The following is a 19103-nucleotide window of genomic DNA, read 5'->3' on the forward strand; positions in this document are numbered from 1 at the left end:
ATCTTTTGAGCACGTACCCTTTTGGTAGTCAGAATGAGCGCTTAAACTCCCAGAGTAAGTAATGCTTCCCAACAACCTGAACACAACTGTTAACTCAAACAATGCTAATACTTTGGAAGTCTCAACCAGAGTAAATGAAGATTATTGAAAAGATTTATGAATTTTCATTTACTTTTCAAATTGATTTAATGTGATGGGAAATTCATTTAACAAAAATTAATAGAAAACTTCAAGGCTTTTGTGTGTTTTGTTGTCCTGTTGTGTAGTGTCTAGAATTTAGATTGTGAGCTCTCAGGGGTGGGGAATGTCTGCTTTGTTACAAGTCTGTACTGTACCTAGCAAAATGTGGCCCTAATCCTTGATGGGGTTCCTAGGTGTTATTGTAACACACATAATAAATAATAATAGGAAATTAGAACAATGAAGCCATATAGAAGTAGAATCTATGGAATATTTTACTCATCAGATTGTTCTATTGCATTAAAAAAAAGTAAAAATGCAAAATGTAAAATTGTAAAAAAATGTAAAATTTTTGGCGTCAGGAAGCGTACTCTAACAATGCATTCTTTACAGACAGAATGGTGAAAAATGCACAGAGAAATAATTCACAGTCACATGTTTATTTAAGCATCACCTACATAAGCTACAATTTACAGGCTGATATTTTCCGCCAAAAAAAAAAATCCAAACACTGTTTTTTAATCTACATAACCTTTTAAAACTCGCAGAATTTACAAATTAATATTTGGAGCAGCTGGATAAACTATACATCCTCATTCAATATTCACACTCTGCAACATTTTAAAATCCACATAGGCACAAGATAAGATATTCTCTTTTTACAATCCATCTATTTACATAGCTTTTTCCAAATGTCGATGGTACAGTTCTCATAGTCACTGCCAAGGTTTGCAAAACATAGTGCATCTGAAATATTTTTAGCAGCATATAAAATTAGATAAAAATGAATGACAAATTGCTGTTAAAAAAGAAAATGTGAGATGATAAAAACAAGTTCATAAGAAAAATAGATTAAGATATACTTCTATTATGACATTAAGAATACTGTTCATTACAGAATATAGGCAAAGCACTAATAAAACATAACAATTTAACAGCAATTTAGTTCTAGTCCTGAGCACAGAATATACACAGCTACACAACTTTGGTCAAAAAGAGTACATGTTAACATTAACAAAAAACATACAGCATTTGCTGTTAGCCAGAAACAGTCATATCAAAAATATCTGTCACACTAACAACTTTCTCAGATATTTCATTCAGTCTGCTTTTATAACATCAATATAGGTAGCCTTTTATAATCTCAAACCAAGGTCTAGTTTAATTAAAGGCTTAGTACGGTATGCATCATTCCCATGTTATCCCAAGATACAGAGAAGCTCATCATAATGTCTGAGAGAGTGAAATACAAGAGTATTTTGTTTTGTATTTCAGGTTACAGGTTTGAGACTGTTATTAGAGCAGATTACTTTCCAATTTGTTTAAATTACAAGTGTTACATATGCACACAAATCTAGCCATTAGATATATATATCAGGGAAACTCAAGTATATTACCAATAGGCTATTTTTAAATACAGTATACAGGGCAAGTGTTCTAAGGATATCAATGCTAGTAGAATACAACACATATTTACCAGTTGGGTTCAGCTGCATTTTCCAGTTTATTCCAGTTGTTAGTGTTTACCCAGTAAATGCACAGCAAAGTGCACTAAGAACACACAGCATTTTATCACAGTATTCATTTGTGCCCATCATTTCAATTCATGTTTAATTACTGGCAATATCTTCATTTGCATCTCCAGTATCAGAGATCTGTCCATCTAGCAGGTTGCGAGCTTTCCAGATCCTCACAGTTCGATCACTGTAAAACATTTGTGGTATCAAACAGAAAAAGTGAGCAAAAAAGAAAAAAAAACCAAGTTTCTGGAAATGTTTAGCTTGTCAATTTACTTCAAGTTGGTTTTAAATATATATTTTTGTCCTAGACATTTCTTGATCTTTATGTAAGCATGGCCTCAAGCCAGCATCAGTGTCAGGTCGGGTTTTTGTTTGTTTGTTTGAACACAGATATTTACTTAAGTATTTTGTATAGGGGAATATATTGCTAGTGAAATAAAGCCAACATAACTCTTTAGTAATAGAGCTATTTGTCATCTGCATAAGATTCTTAATCTCAGGTATACCAGCATGGGTTCTTCAACTTTTTCACAGCATGGACCACCTTCTCGTCTATTCATATTGTTACTATTATTATTTGTATTATCATGGCACCTTGGAGTTCCAGTTGTGGACTAGGACCACATTGTGCTAGGTGCTGTACAAACACAGCACTTCACACTACACTGCTGACATAACTGCAGAAATTACTAACATAGCAAAGTAGCATTAGAACAGTATTTCCTTTATAGTTAGAAGTCTTTTAATTAAAAAGTAGTAGCTGGAAACTGGAACATATGAACACTCAGATCTCTACAGACCAGAGTCTGGGAACCAATGTACCAAAGTATTCATAAAATAGATTTATAAGAGCAGACTAAATCCTAACTTTAGAAAAACACTTGAACTTGTAAAAGTTCCATAGCTTAGGTGAAGGGCTGTGTTAAGGTTCCTTCCCCACTCTCAACTCTAGGGTAAAGATGTGGGGACCTGCATGAAAGACCCCCTAAGCTTATTCTTACCAGCTTAGGTTAAAAACTTCCCCAAAGTACAAACTTTGCCTTGTCCTTGAACCCTATGCTGCCACCACCAAGTGTTTTAAACAAAGAACAGGGAAAGAGCCCACTTGGAGACGTCTTCCCCCAAAATATCCCCCCAAGCCCTACACCCCCTTTCCTGGGGAAGGCTTGATAAGAATCCTCACCAATTTGTACAGGTGAACACAGACCCAAACCCTTGGATCTTAAGAACAATGAAAAATCTATCAGGTACTTAAAAGAAGAATTTTAATTAAAGAAAAGGTAAAAGAATCACCTCTGTAAAATCAGGATGGAAAATACCTTACAGGGTAATCAGATTCAAAACACAGAGAATCCCTCTAGGCAAAACCTTAAGTTACAAAAAGATACTAAAACAGGAATATACATTCCATCCAGCACAGCTTATTTTACTAGCCATTACACAAAAGGAAATCTAACACATTTCTAGCTAGATTACTTTCTAACTTAACAGGAGTTGTAAGGCTGCATTCCTGATCTGTTCCTGGCAAAAGCATCACACAGACAGACAAACCCTTTGTCCCCCCCCTCCAGATTTGAAAATATCTTGTCCCCTCATTGGTCATTTTGGGTCAGGTGCCAGCAAGGTTATCTTAGCTTCTTAACCCTTGACAGGTGAAAGGGTTTTGCTTCTGGCCAGGACGAATTTTATAGTACTGTAAACAGAAAGATGGTTACCCTTCCCTTTATAGTTATGACAGGCTGAATCCTGCTTAAGTTGAAGGGAATGAAACAGGCTCAGTCTGCACTGGGTAGAATTCATGCTATTTTAAGAGGCAGTGGAAAGTACTGGGGCATGGTAAGGGGAGCAGGCCAGGAGAAAACAGGAGGAACCAAGTGGTGAGAATGTGCTCACCACAACTGAATGCAGAGATGCTTTAGCAAGGCAGCAGGCAAAGGAGGATGGGGCTCCTTTAAGGGTCCCTACTACATTTGAGAGAAAAGGGGATTTACCTGAGTGTAGCCAAGGGCAACAGGAAGTGGTGGGACCAGGTAGGGGCACTGACCTACCATATGCACTGGGAGAGAGGCAGAATATTTACACCCCTACATTCTACAAGGATTTCTCTCAGTTACCGATCAGCAGCCCCCCCCTCATCCCACTCATGGGATCAGAGGAGAACTGGGATTTATGATCTGCTCTGGGCTTGTGCTAGTCTCCTTTTTGTTTTGGGGCTGGGAAGGAATTCTTCCCTCACTACCAGACTGGCAGAGGCAAGATGGGTGTTTTTACCTTCCCCACAGCATGTCCGAGACCTGATGAGGTAGGTAAGGTTACATCAAGATGTCACAACTTAGTTGGTGGCAGGTATCCAGAGCAGGTGCTTGTTACAGAGGGGATGCAGTTCCCTGATAAATAGGAGTTGGAAGTGGGATTAGGGGGAGCCATTCTCTAAGGAAGCTGGAAAGAACTGTGGCTTCTAACGTCTGGTACAGCAGGGAGAGATAACCCTCCCTCTTTACCATCATATGAAGGGAGAGCGGTGGGGTTCCAGCAGCAGGCTGGCTGGGACCAGGTTGGGAAGGTGGGAGGACAAAGGTAGCCCTCCCAAATAGGTAAAAATGATTAAGGAAAAAATGATGACTTGCACTGCATGATTTATTGCCAGGTATTCCTAGATATGCTAAGCGAATAATGCTGTGGTCTAATTAAAAACTATATACATTGCATTTTATCTTTCTTCCTGAATGGCCAGGACAAAGCACCCATTTACGTGCCCAAATCCCATCTAATTTAGTTCAGGAAGTTTCAGCCAAAATAAAAAGGTGTTCAGTCACCAAGGATAGGGAAGGGCCTTAATTCTGGAGCTCTGTGCCATAATCCTTATGGAGGAGACTTCTTGTAAAGCGATTCAGGGTTTTTTTAAAATGTTTTTTCCTTTCAACATGTGCAACACATGTTAAATAACATATCAATATCACCTTTTGAGAAAAATGAAAAGATCTGAATTATGTTAGTAGCCATATAATCTGTGAAAAATGTATTAATACAGATATGAACCTGATGTAAATATTTATCAGATTTTATCTATCTCCTTGACTTATCTATTACTTGACTAAATAGTTGTTTGCTTACCTCACATACTATATCTTAGGCATATATTCATGTCCTTATAAAAGGCTGGGGTCAGCTGGCATGGATCTAAACTCTGGAACTTACTCCTTCCCTGACCTGAAATAGCCCAACTTTGGTGACCTTTTGGGCATACTACGTGTGGCATCTGTTGGAGTGGGCTTTTGCCAAAAGCTAAGGTTTTGCTTCCCACAACAATGAAGAAAGAAATTTCTGCAGGTACCTGGCTCCCTGTTGGAATTAACAACACTCCTAGGCTTTTATCGCGTTATTAATAAGGCATAAGGGTACCTGGAGCCTGGGATAGGCCTATTTTTAATGATTTAAAATCTAAATAAACATACAAATATCAGATTTATGTATGATATACATTTCAAAAGGTATATAGCCAACATTTTCAAACATAAATACATACAATGAGACACCTGCACCCATATTTAGGCACCTAATATACGTGGCCTGATTTTCATAAATGCAGAGCACTGGCAGCTCCCAATCAATGAGCTGTGGCAGCTCAGTATTTCTTAAAGTTGGGTGCCTCAGTAAAAAACATCAGAGTTTAACAATTTTGGCCTTGGCAGGCCCTGTGCTCACCTTTGTTACTGTCTGCCTAGGCTCTGATGCAAATGTCTGCATTTTCTCTAGAATTAGATACTTTTCTTGTTTATGGTGTCTCCAGTATGTTTGATTTTTCCACAAAAGTAATGATTCCATCTATGTTGCTTCTACCTAAACATGCCTATCTTTCTATCTCAGGCTCTTAGATATTGGGAGTGCAATGGGAAGATCTGACCTTTTGTCACTAATCATTGACATTTCTCACTTCTACCTAATGATGCACTACTCACTAGAATATTCACGTTAAGACATTAAAGGAGGACAGTCAGAAGTTGCCATATTCGGAGTTTCTGCTTAACACAGATATCGTGTGTTCACATTACAAAAGCATGACAGTTTGGGTTCTCTCCTAGTCTATAGGAATGTTCTGATGCCATATTCTAGCAGTGGATGGCCCGAGGTCTCCATAATGTTTTACAAAAAGAAAAGGAGTACTTGTGGCACCTTAGAGACTAACAAATTTATTTGATATGAGCATAAACTTTCATGAGCTACAGCTCACTTCATCAGATGCATTAAGTGGAAAATACAGTGGGGAGATTTATATACATAGAGAACATGAAACAATGGATGTTACCATACACACTGTAACCAAAGTGATCACTTAAGATGAGCTATTACCAGCAGGAGAGCAGGGGCCGGGTGGGGGGGGAACCTTTTGTAGTGATAATCAAGGTGGGCCATTTCCAGCAGTTGACAAGAACGTCTGACGAACAGTGTGGGGGGGATAAACCTGGGGAAATAGTTTTACTTTGTGTAATGACCCATCCACTCCCAGTCTCTATTCAAGCCTAAGTTAATTGTATCCAGTTTGCAAATTAATTCCAATTCAGCAGTCTCTCGTTGGAGTCTGTTTTTGAAGTTTTTTTGTTGAAGAATTGCCACTTTTAGGTCTGTAATTGAGTGACCAGAGAGATTGAAGTATTCTCCAACTGGTTTTTGGATGTTATAATTCTTGACGTCTGATTTGTGTCCATTTATTCTTTTACGTAAAGACTGTCCAGTTTGGCCAATGTACAAAGCAGAGGGGCATTGCTGGCACATGATGGCATATATCACATTAGTAGATGTGCAGGTGAACGAGTCTCTGATATTGTGGCTGATGTGATTAGGCCCTATGATGGTGTCCCCTGAATAGATATGTTGACACAGTTGCCAACTGGCTTTGTTCCAAGGATAGGTTCCTGGGTTAGTGGTTCTGTTGTGTGGTTGCTGGTGAGTATTTGCTTCAGGTTGAGGGGCTGTCTGTAAGCAAGGACTGGCCTGTCTCCCAAGATCTGTGAGAGTGATGGGTTATCCTTCAGGATAGGTTGTAGATCCTTGATGATGCGTTGGAGAGGTTTTAGTTGGGGGCTGAAGGTGACGGCTAGTGGCGTTCTGTTATTTTCTTTGTTGAGCCTGTCCTTAGTAGGTGACTTCAGGGTACTCTTCTGGCTCTGTCAATCTGTTTCTTAACTTCAGCAGGTGGGTATTGTAGTTGTAAGAATGCAGTAGAGATAGAGATCTTGTAGGTGTACAGACCTAAAAGTGGCAATTCTTCACCAAAAGACTTCAAAAACAGACTCCAACGAGAGACTGCTGAATTGGAATTAATTTGCAAACTGGATACAATTAACTTAGGCTTGAATAGAGACTGGGAGTGGATGGGTCATTACACAAAGTAAAATTATTTCCCCATGTTTATCCCCGCCACCCCCCACTATTCCTCAGACGTTCCTGTCAACTGCTGGAAATGGCCCACCTTGATTATCACTACAAAAGGTTCCCTCCCACCCCCGTTCTCTTGATGGTAATAGCTCACCTTAAGTGATCACTCTGGTTACAGTGTGTATGGTAACACCCATTGTTTCATCTTCTCTATGTATATAAATCTCCCCACTGTATTTTCCACTGAATGCATCCAATGAAGTGAGCTGTAACTCATGAAAGCTTATGCTCAAATAAATTGGTTAGTCTCTAAGGTGCCACAAGTACTCCTTTTCTTTTTACGAATAGACTAACACGGCTGCTACTCTGAAACCTGTCATAATGTATTACATAGAATGTAAGCAATTTGAAGCATGGACCTTGTCTTTCTGCTTTTACTGTGAAGTGACTAGCTCACTTGTGAGTGCTTTGAATTAATTTGTTTGTGCAGAATTTGAGTTACACATCAAGAAAGAGAAAGTAGTATGTATGGAAAACATTAGAACACAAACTCACTCTGCTGCTGTAAAAATGTGGCTGGAGTTGGTGCAGATAGCATTTATAGGACTGTCATGTCCCCGCATTTCTCCTACTGGTGTGAATGTATCCACATTCCAGAGCTTTAGAATACCTCCTCTACAGCCACTGAGAAGAACAGAGGAGCCAGGCACCAGTCCAAGAGCACACACCCAGTCCTTGTGTGCATTAGGGACTTGCTGAAAAACAAATGATACACAAATCATGCTATAAGGCAGAGTGGGCACAGGAATGAGCACAGGTTTAGGCATCAGGAAGTTCTGAGTTCTAATCCCAATTTCCCAGCTCTGCAACAGACTAGGTATGTGGTCATGCAAACATCACAATCTCTCTGCTTCACTTTCTCTCTGCAAAACAGCGATAAAGCTTTCCTACCGCACATAGTTTTTATATAATAAAATTAGTTAGCATTTGTACATAATTTTGAATGTGTGAAATGCTAAGTGTTATCGCAGAACAGGAGTAAAATCCACTATGCACAGTACTGACTCTGATATCTATCTGCTCAGCCCATACGTGTTGAATTTCAAGAGAAGTTACTTGTAGATACAGAATAATTGTATATTTGAATGTTCAGGTTCTGCATTTTACTGATAAGCATATAAAACAAATTGTGGAACAGCAGAAACATTTCAGACTAAAGAAAATTACCCCTAAAGCTGCAAATGCTTACCGGCTGTATATAAATAGGTAAGGAACTGTGAAACTGTTTGTCTAAAGCTCATCCCCTCTCCTCCGTTCCCCACTCCCTCCTATGCATTATAAATAGATTTGAGGAACACTTACTAAAAATCTTCCTTGACTGAGGAGAGACACTGCTGATTCAGAAAGCAAAAAGGTACCCAAACAGGATGCCAATAACATTAATTTGAGACCATGAGCAGTGAACTAATGGCCCAAGCCTGCTCCCATTGACTTCCATGGGAACAGGACTGGGCCATAACTTCCAACACCCTTAAATTTTATAGCAACTTTAGCTTTGGCTTCTGACTCCACTTTTCTCCCCCTCTGGAATAGTCATGCCAAAAACAGTCCAGAGCTGAGCTAAAACATGTAGTACACAATGAGACTACATACAGCATTACAAACCAGGTGTTTTTATTGCCAGAAAAGGTTATATAATACAATATACGCCATCAGGTTATAAAATTATTGCTAAACTTATTTACAGAGCTCCCAAGTGGCTGAGACGTTTGGTAGAGCAAAATATTACTGACTTCACCAAAAAACCTGAAAGCATAAGTAATCTCTGAGATTAAGTGTCCAGGCTCATACTGCTTTCTAAAATGTCTCCAACTGTTTTCTGAATATATTTAGGCATTCAAAAGCAACATCAATTCTTTTCACTTCTTACTTTAAAATTCAGTACAACTGTGTCACTCAACCCAATGCCTTCATATCACATTTGCAGATAAACGCATGACATATTCTGAAGCAGTATTTGTGGAAAAAACTAGAAGTTAAGGTTAACCATTTTTGAGCTCTGTCATGCTGTTCTGAATTTTTTAACAATTAAATTATAAAGATAACAGGATATGTACTAATGATAGAGCATAAACCAACAAAATATATACTATGTGAGAAAACATAAAATATATTGCCTTTGGTATACTGGAATACATCCAGTTCATTACATAGTAAATCACTATAGGATAGAGAAAGAGTGCACTATGTACGGTTACAAACATTAACGTAATTATACATGTGAACACATATATCAGTGCAAAGTTCACATTGCACAATACTTTAATGAGTCTGGAAATGCAAAAGCTATGATTCTCAACATTAATTTGATCACATTATGCATATATAATATTTTTGTTCCTATTCTACCCATTTTTGTTGTTAAATGTGTAGCTTAATATATTTGTTATTTATATGATAAAATGTATGCTATAAAATATATGGATGTACATACGTACAAACATGGCTGAATACACGTTATTGTGGGAATCTGAATTTCTGTACTTTAACTCCTATTTTAACTGTGCAACCTTAAGACTGCATAACATAGGAAAATAGGAATCGCCATTCCAGATCTGACCAGTGATTTCATAGAAAGGCACAAAAAACATGTAAGACACAATTATAAAAAAAACCTGCCCACACAGGAAGTTTCTTCTTAACCTCATCAGTTAGTGGTTCTCTTATGCCCCGAAGGAATAACTTCTGTTTATTTTAATCCTTACTGATACAACTGTGGATGTTTTCAATACCTATAGAGACGTCCAATACTTTTTCAAGAATTGCTAAGCTCTGCAAAGCACTTGGCATGAATGAGATCTAGTGGCAATCAGTTCCACAGACGAATTGTGCACTGTGTAAAATAAGCATTTCTTTTAATCAGATTTGCTGCTTTTCACATCTTCTTTAGTTTTGACTTGCCTAAATAATTTTGTCTCCTTTCAAGGACTCCCTCAAGCCCTGCGATAGGAGCAGAGTCTTGTGGAGCTGCAGCCCATACAGCAGCCCAGGGAGGTTTAGACAGGCATCCACTAATGTCAGTGGCTTCTCCAGCCCCTGAAGCAGCCTAGAATCAGGAAGTCTCAAAAGGTAGCTTAAAGCTGCCTTAGCGCTGAGGCTCTCAATTCTGTGCTGCAGAACAGAACCTCACTCAAAATGTTTTAAATAAAGGTCTGTCAAAGAATGTGCAGTATGTCATAGGAAAAAAACAAAACCAAACCAAGATGTTGTTAGGCTCTGCTACAAATCCTACCAGGTACCCACTGAGCATGATCAGAGGTTAATTTTTCCAATGACTTTCAGAATTATTGTCCAAGCAACGTTTTTTTAGTTTGATTGTGGAGATACTCCAGACTGAAAATCATTTAAGCTACACTTCAAAGTTCTATTGTTTTTAACCTAATCCTACTGAAAATAAATGACAATTTTTTTAGGAGTGAAAAACATATTTTTCTAGATACATGTAGCTAAAGAGATGTTTTGAAACATTATAGCTATAATTTTACACACACATACATATGTATGCACTTTTCAGTTGAGACCACGTAAGAAAACTTTTTGGATAAAAAGAATGTTTTTGGAAGTTGTAAGTAAAACCAAGGGTATACAATGAAAATGCTCTGAAACCCGATTTATAACAATTGTTACTTAGGAAATACTAAAAATTTTGTTCACAAATTACTCCTCAATTCAATATTCTCCACACTGCCCACAATACTGATGTTAATAAACCAATTCAGACCACAAGAAGGTTAAGATGAATATTCCATGAGGATGTAATTTCATGTGTTTATAACAATTCTCTTGAAGCCAACCAATTAACGTACATGTTCTGTGCTCCACTAATGGAGTACAAACCTCTTCACTGTCAGTCTTCTGACATTCCACTTCAACTACAGCAATGGGAAAGCAATGGTGTTCCTAGTACAAAGAGCAGCTCCGCAAGTCCAGTCCATTTGCCCAATATACTTACCTAACAAATTAAAAACAGCAGCAGCAAAGTAGGTAGTGACTGGTTGGGCACAAACTGAGTGTTCATTTATAAAGTATGAAATACACACAAAAGTACTACAGCACAATTATCAGATCATCCACCTGATTTTACATTACCTGAAGCAGGTCTTTTTGAGCTAGATCCCATTTCTTTATTCCGTTATCTCTGGACCCACTAAAAAGGGTGTCTCCAATGATAATAAGTGCTTCAATTCCATCATAATGAGGTGGTTCAAAATTGTGTGTTGGACTAACAGTTCCAAGAGCCCCTTCAGTTACATCAAACATCTGGAACAAGAATAGCAATAAATATTCAGATATGTTATTTTCTCTTGGCAGGCAATTAACAAAATAAATCGGAGAACTCATTTCACCTATACCATGTAGCTATCGTGAATATATTCAGGGATAATGTAATGTAAACTCAGGTTTAGCAAAACTCGAGTTAGCAGACCCTGAGTTTGTTAATCTAGGCTTGAGCATCTACACTCATTTTGTCATTGTTCGGGTTCCAATACCTACCTTAAAGGTTGGACTCACGCAGGCCTGAGTCCAACCATCTATACCCCAGTCTTAGTGCCCTCCAAAACGTAGCTGCTCTAGCCTTTTGTTTGTGGTGCAGTGAGGGAAACTTGGACTGTCCAACAAACTTGACTGTCCACAGGACAAAGAAAGTTGGCCCGAGGGATTGAGGAATCCCTTTGGTGAACTTCCAGAGCAAGAGTCCAGTGAGACTGTGTCTAAACTGCAAAGCAATAGAGCTTGAACCATGGGTCCCAGCTTGATTCAGGCTCAGCCCCTCCATTCTCATGGGATCTGTGACTCTTGAGCCAAACCCTCAGTTGGCATCATTTGTGTGTAGACAGGAGGAGGGGTTAGGCTTGAGCCTGAGTTTGAATCTGGGCTTGCACTGCAGGGTAGACATACCAACCATGAATGATTTATAGGAGGAAACTTGGGAAAGAGCTGGAGAGTTTCATTCCTTATGGGCAAGACCCAGGGTACCATGGAGCACATAAATTATGTGGCAGAGCCCCACTCAATTAATGTAGCAGAGCTTCACTGAATTCACTGCAAGTGGGAATTATACAAAAGTGCTAACTCACTAGGAGATCAATGGATAAATCTTCTAATTGTATTATAAAAATATGTCCAAATACATAACCAACGCCCAGTATTTATTTGCTTTGTAGCAGAGGAACATCTCTCCTCTCAGCCTTTGTATCTTCACAGACAGCCTGTTAGTAATTTCTGATTGCTCAGGGAAGGAGCATGCAGCAGAATGAGGAACAGACGGGTGGAAACATTGTCTTGTAGTTGAGAGGTGGATAGTTGTAGGAAGAAGTGGTAATTTCCAGAAAATTTTGTTTCTGTAAGTGTTCTGTCCCTTTAAGTATTGATGTCTCCTCTGAGCCACACGTACCTTTCTCCTTCCCAGTTCTCGGAGAACGGGGCCCCAGAATGCAGGCTCTTCAAATAACAGACCACTAGCTCCATTCAAATAAGCTCTGTGTCATGCAACTTAGTTACCTTAATAGCACTTTACAATAAATAAACTTGACAGTAAGAAAAACTGATTACTTGGCGATGTAAAAACAAACAAACAAGCTTAAATGAATTAAAGCTTTGGGGTTTTTTTTTAAAAAAAGTCATTATGCATGGCATTCAATTAGAAATTCATGGAACAGTTGCATCTGTCTCAGAAAGACACGTAAGGCTAATTTCATCTAAAGATTACGTTCACTTCAGTGAAAAGAAAAGGAGTACTTGTGGCACCTTAGAGCCTAACCAATTTATTTGAGCATAAGCTTTCGTGAGCTACAGCTCACTTCATCGGATGCATACTGTGGAAAATTCTGCAGTTTCCACAGTATGCATCCGATGAAGTGAGCTGTAGCTCACGAAAGCTTATGCTCAAATAAATTGGTTAGGCTCTAAGGTGCCACAAGTACTCCTTTTCTTTTTGTGAATACAGACTAACATGGCTGTTACTCTGAAACCATTCACTTCAGTGGTATATTCTGTTCTTAATATTTTAATACACATCAAGCCACTGAAATAAATTAAGTTTACATCCATATTTTAGAATCTCCCTTTAAGAGAATAACAATCTTTCCCTCTAAATTAAATGGGATTTACCTGCTGGCCTTTTTCCAGCTTAATCTGACAACATATTACAATACAAATGCAATGACATTAAAAGGAAACTATTTGGGTGGCCAAGTCAGGCACTCAAAATTTAGAAAATACTAGAATTAACGTTGCCTGCATAACCTTAATTCTGCCTCTGTCTGGGTATGCATAATGTACAGTATTTAATTACATGATCACATGCTATTTTCTCCTCAGGATCCCTGTATCATTCAGTGCATCAGGAAGAGAGTTCTTGAATGGTCTGTTATTTGAAGGAGGTGGTGGAATCTCCTTCCTTTGAAGTTTTTAAGGTCAGGCTTGACAAAACCCTGGCTGGGATGATTTAGTTGGGGATTGGTCTTGCTTTGAGCAGAGGGTTGGACTAGATGACCTCCTGAGGTCCCTTCCAACCCTGATATTCTATGATTCTATGATTTAACCTCTGTACACAGTTCAATATTTTGTGTATATCTATTATGTCACTACTTATTCATCTTCTCACTTTTGATATTGCCCTAATATTTTAATTTCTCTTGATAAGAAAGTCTTTCCCTGAGTCTAAAAATTGCTGTTGCCCTTCATCAAATTGTTTCTGCTTTATACTTTTTGAGATGGGGCCATCGTTAGTGCTATAAAGTGCTATAAAATTGGTATTATTAATAAACATATTAATATGCATTACATGATATACGATTTTCCATCTGGGCTGCCATTTTTTGGGATGTTGGGAGAGGAAGGTAGAAAATGAAAGTAACACTAATCATAAACCCTGCCCCTACTGGTCAAGTGAAAATACAGTAAAGGAGAAAATGTTAATACTAAGATGTATTACCTTTATATAGTGATCCTTTGAGCCAGTGATGATAAGATCTTGTCCATTGGAAATGCGGTCTACAGTAAGGCACATGACAGGACCTAGGTGACCAGTTAACTTTCCTGTAGACTGGAATCTTTAAGAAGAAGAAGAAAAGGAGTGAATGCGAGGTGGGGGTAATGTGATGAAGAATATTCTTAATTTTTAACCAGCTTTAAACTTGGATGCAGAGAGTATGCAGCTCCATTTTCAAAAGTGTGTGTGACCCTGTGGGGATTTGGGGGTTTATTACTTCCATTGGATATGCTGAAAAATATGATCTATTTGTACAGTTTTATAGCACAGACAGTTTCTGGACAAATGGATTTTCTGAGTTTTTGCTCTTTTCTTCACAAGGTTTCCAGATGTCTTCTCCACCTTCTCACCCCCACCACACATGGAAATTCACCCAATAAGCATACCCAATCATGGTAAATGTAAATAAATACATGCTTAGCTTGTTTGAAAAATCTATTTTTATGTCAGATGATTCTAACTACAGGCAATTATCTCCACTTTAGCTAGTCTTTGCTTTTTGACTATTTCTGGGTGTCTGTATTCTGATTTGCATAACCACTGTCTGGTTATTTTCAATTACCATATATTATGTAAATCCAGCTGCTCTCATTAGGTGACAGCCACTACTAGTCTGAATGCAGGCATTAGCAAAATCATTTTTCAGTAACTATCTTAAATATGCAAGTCTCCGTACCCTGATGGGCTACTCTAATCTGTATTTTCACTTGTGCCATTTTCAAACTGCTTGCCTCCCGACTCATTTTGACTGAACAGAAAATGACTCTTCTTCCCACTGTAGCTGCTACATATAGGCCTGATGCTCCAGATTCTCACTACCAGCCGAAGTGCCTGCTATAGTTCTGATCCTACAATGAGCTCCTCAGAGGGCACCATTCACTTAAAGAAGGCGCTACCTACACATAACTCATGGCAGGATTGGGGCATGAGTGAGTATTCGGGCAGTAAGGGTTGGTCGTATCAACCTATGTGTGTTTGTTCTGAGCTGTGTTTCAGAACTGAACTGGGGTTGTGTGGGGCTGGGATTATCTCAGTGCAAACACAATGACCATTATTCTGAGGGGAAGGCTTTGCTGACCTGGGGGTAGTAGGGAGGAGAGATGAAAGGAATGCAGAAAATGAGTCAAAAGGTTTTTAAACCCATTTCCACAATCTCACAGCCCCATTTGATTTGCTTCTATAGTTTTCCCCCCTCTATCATGCACATTTTAGTTTGCTGACCTGTTGGGAAGGCAGGGATGGGGAGCAGGGAAAGGAGAGAAGGAATGAAGGAAAGCAGGGGAAATGACTGGGGAGTTAAGAAAGACCAACGAACAAGGCTGTATGCTTTTCATTTAAAATTCAGCTTTCAACTCCGTTTTTATTCTTTTCCACTAATTTAAAAAGTCAATGTTTAATTCAAAGACTCAGCCTAATAGTGATTAGGCAATCACTTCAGAATGTCTTGTATTGGGTCAGTAATAACCATAGTGTGAACAAATTAATCCCTTGGATTACGACCTACGAGCTTATTCAGCCCAAGACATTGATATTGCCTCATGAACACGAAGCATCCTGGTGCTATCTTTGTAATATATTCTGGTAAATATCAAGAGAATATTATCTTTTGCCTTAGTTATGTACCTTTTAAGGTCCCACATCCTTACTGCATTTCCAGAAGCTGCATAGAGGAAAGTGCCAGTTGGATTTAGTGCAATTTGGTTGATCTGGTTTTCTCCAGCAGGAATAGTTACTGTTCTGTTAGTGCTTCCAGAACAACCATCACCAGACATCACCTGGCCTGAAGACCTGAATATTACCAAAAAGAGACAGTTACTTTCTCTCTTCTCAAATATACCTTACATTTTGTTTAAAAATAAGCATGCTTATTTGAAGGTAAAAGAACTACAGATCAATTCTGAACACTGAATAATATAGGCAAATCCACAAAAAACTACCCTCTATACCTGGATTTAAGAAAATTGACGTTTCCACATATTATAATAAATATTTACTGAGTCTGCATCCATAAAGAGGCTGGCACCAACAAGCACTTGTACTACATTGACCTGTGACTGGGATCTCAAACTAGGCAGGTCAGCCTGGTAAGTACTTGGATGGGAGACTTTCAGGAAAAAAACCCAGGTGCTGATTATTCAGGAGGCAGCATTCTTCTCTCTAACACATGCTGATTGTCTGCCTGTTGATTCATCCCCAGCACAACAGTAGGGTCATGGTGCAATTGGAAATGCCAACTTCCTGGTAAACTGAGTGGCATATTTTTGCAAGAGTGGAGATGTTAACCTTGATATTCTGGCCAAATTGCAGCTTAGGTAACTACATTCCGCTCACTACGTTTCTGTTGTTTTAATTGGATAAATTAATTTCTCTTCCTAAAAACTGTTGTGTATTTATGCTGATACAAAATGACTGCTGTGTTGCACGTTACAGGTGGTTGCAGTGGAATGGTGGATAAAGTGATAACACATATAACTGTACATATAGACAACAGCAACAAAAGGGGTTGTGTCCTCATTACCTTAACCCTTTAGTGATACTATAAGAGAGGCCTCAGATCAAAGCTGGCAGAGCTGATATCAACTTCAAGGCAGCTGCAGTTCTTGGTAGCTGCCTCCTCTGCTACTCCCACAATCAACCCAGCCACTCCAACTTCTCTCCCAAACCCTTCCCCTTGCTCTCTCCCCTGAACTCATACAATCTCCTTTCTAGTTCCTGCAACACATATCCCACCTCTATTTCCACATCCCCACTAGCCAGCACTAAGATGCAATCTCAAGTGAGATCCTGGTATTTTTAAATTCACTCAGAAAAGAGGTTCCCTTCAAATATTAGCTCTGGCTTTTGAACAACAGTGTTTTCAAACTAGCCTGAATACAGGTACTCACCTTAAACTCTTGTATTGAAAGATAAGGTAGAGAAAGATTCATGTTTGGTTAGGGTTCTAAGTATCCCCATAAAAAAAGCCCTCCCATATCTTTAAAACTGAATAGAACTATCGTGTAAAGACTCAACTCACTCAACCAAGACCAAAATGCCATCTCAGAGCTGAAAAAAACCTAAAGTTAAAGGCAAAGCTGTTTTTTCTCAGTGGAACATAGAAAAAGAAAAACTTCACAATACTTTCCTTTTCCCTAGAGACTGTGGGTCTACCCCTAAAAGTCCAAGTTTAAAGTCAATGGGAGTCTGTTCAGGGAGTTTGAGCCCTTATATTTTGTTTCTTTGCGGTCCCATAATATTCTGTACTTAAAATATGATCTTTACACTTTCTCTTATTAAGACTAATGCAATTTTATTTAAAATTAAGAATTATTCAGCTCTTTGCATTTGAGATTTAAGTCACTTACGTTAATGTCCGAATACACTTGGCAGAATCACGGATGTCCCACACCTTAATATAAGATGTTGAAATTGTGAAGACCAGGCTAGTATAGTTGCAATATTTTACAGATACAACATTGTTAGGATGACTTCCTAGAGACATAATCTCTTGTCCAGTTACCAGATTCCATACTTTACAAGTGCGATCTAAAAAAGACACACAGAAGAGAAAATGTGTATATTTTTCTCCGTATTAAAAAAATCAATCTATATTTATGTTTATATACCACACCCTCCAGCATTTTAGGTTCATCATAAATGATGGAATTCAATATATCCTAACAACCACATGTGGACATCTCCATGGTGCAGCAAAACGACACCCAGTTTATAATAAAGTATGTTCCTTCGTAACATACCAGCTCCCAAGAGCATTTCACACCCCAATGTACAATAGCCTTGCAATCAGTCCCTGGCCAGTCCCTCCACAGGGAAAATGTGAGAAGACAGGTGGAAGTTAAAGAATATCCTGACGATCACAAAATTTGGACTATGGAAGATCACAGGGACACCTCACCAAAATTTGGGCTATGGAAGATCACAGGGACACCTCACTAAGAACACACTGCAGCAGGGGGCTGAAAGCCTGAGCACCCCAGATGACCTTGACTGACAAGTTAACATGTGACGAGAAAGGCATTCTTTCTGGAAGTCAGGTCCCAAACTATTCAGGGCTTCAGGCACCTCTGAAAATCTCAGTCTAAGTTGGTATGATGCACAGTTCCAGTTTCAATGAGATTTAAGTACCTAAGGTCTTGTCCACACACCAAAGATATACTGTTTTATCTGCTCTGGTATAGTTAAAATGGTACAGCCCTCTAAGGTGGATGCGGTTATACCAGCATAGATTAATTCTGTTTGGGAAGGGGAATAAGATATACCAGTATAAGCACATTTTTACCAATAAAACTGCATCCACACTAGGGGTTGTGGCAGCATAACTATTAGTAAAAAAAAACAAACCAAAAACAAAATCATACCCCTAATGATGTAATTATACGAGCACAAGAAGTGTGGATAGACCTAGACTCTCGTCAGATGCTCTGAAAACCCCAGCTTTAAAGGCCAAAACCAAAACCTACATCTGAACTCTCAGATGAAATTAGCAGCCAGTGCAGCTTCTGGAACACTGACATAACCTACTCTAAGCTCTGGTCTACACTACGAATTTAGGTCGAATTTAGCAGCATTAGGTCGATTTAACCCTGCACCCATCCACATGACCAAGTCTGTTTTGTCGATTTAAAGGGCTCCTAAAATCGATTTCTGTACTCCTTCTGTACTTCTGGGGAGTAGTGCTAAAATCAACCTCACTGGGTCGAATTTGGGGTAGCGTGGACGCAATTCGACGGTATTGGCCTCCAGGAGCTATCCCAGAGTGCTCCATTGTGACCACTCTGGACAGCACTCTCAACTCAGATGCACTGGCCAGATAGACAGGAAAAGCCCCAGGAACTTTTGAATTTCATTTCCTGTTTGGCCAGTGTGGCGATCTGATCAGCACAGGTGACCATGGAGTCCCAGAATTGCAAAAGAGCTCCAGCATGGACCGAACGGGAGGCACTGGATCTGATCGTTGTATGGGGAGAAGAATC

At 39.0% G+C, this 19103-nt stretch overlaps 1 protein-coding gene across 6 annotated transcripts in view; it reads right to left on the minus strand.

Moving 5' to 3' along the window:
- Positions 1 to 616: 616 nt before the first annotated feature.
- Positions 617 to 19103, minus strand: part of KIF21A (kinesin family member 21A) — a 173498-nt gene continuing 155011 nt past the window's right edge. For all 6 annotated transcript variants that reach the window (XM_084630781.1, XM_084630779.1, XM_084630782.1 and 3 more), the window contains 6 exons: positions 17475 to 17655; positions 15754 to 15918; positions 14074 to 14191; positions 11226 to 11396; positions 7632 to 7831; positions 617 to 1884 (listed from right to left, as the gene is read on the minus strand). In XM_084630781.1, coding sequence (XP_084486907.1) covers positions 1791 to 1884; positions 7632 to 7831; positions 11226 to 11396; positions 14074 to 14191; positions 15754 to 15918; positions 17475 to 17655 — 929 coding nt within the window. In that variant the 3' untranslated portion in view covers positions 617 to 1790. The remainder of the gene's footprint in view (positions 1885 to 7631; positions 7832 to 11225; positions 11397 to 14073; positions 14192 to 15753; positions 15919 to 17474; positions 17656 to 19103) is intronic.

The sequence above is a fragment of the Lepidochelys olivacea genome (genome assembly GCF_965140295.1).
Source record: "Lepidochelys olivacea isolate rLepOli2 genome assembly, chromosome: 1".
Taxonomy (NCBI): domain Eukaryota; kingdom Metazoa; phylum Chordata; order Testudines; family Cheloniidae; genus Lepidochelys; species Lepidochelys olivacea.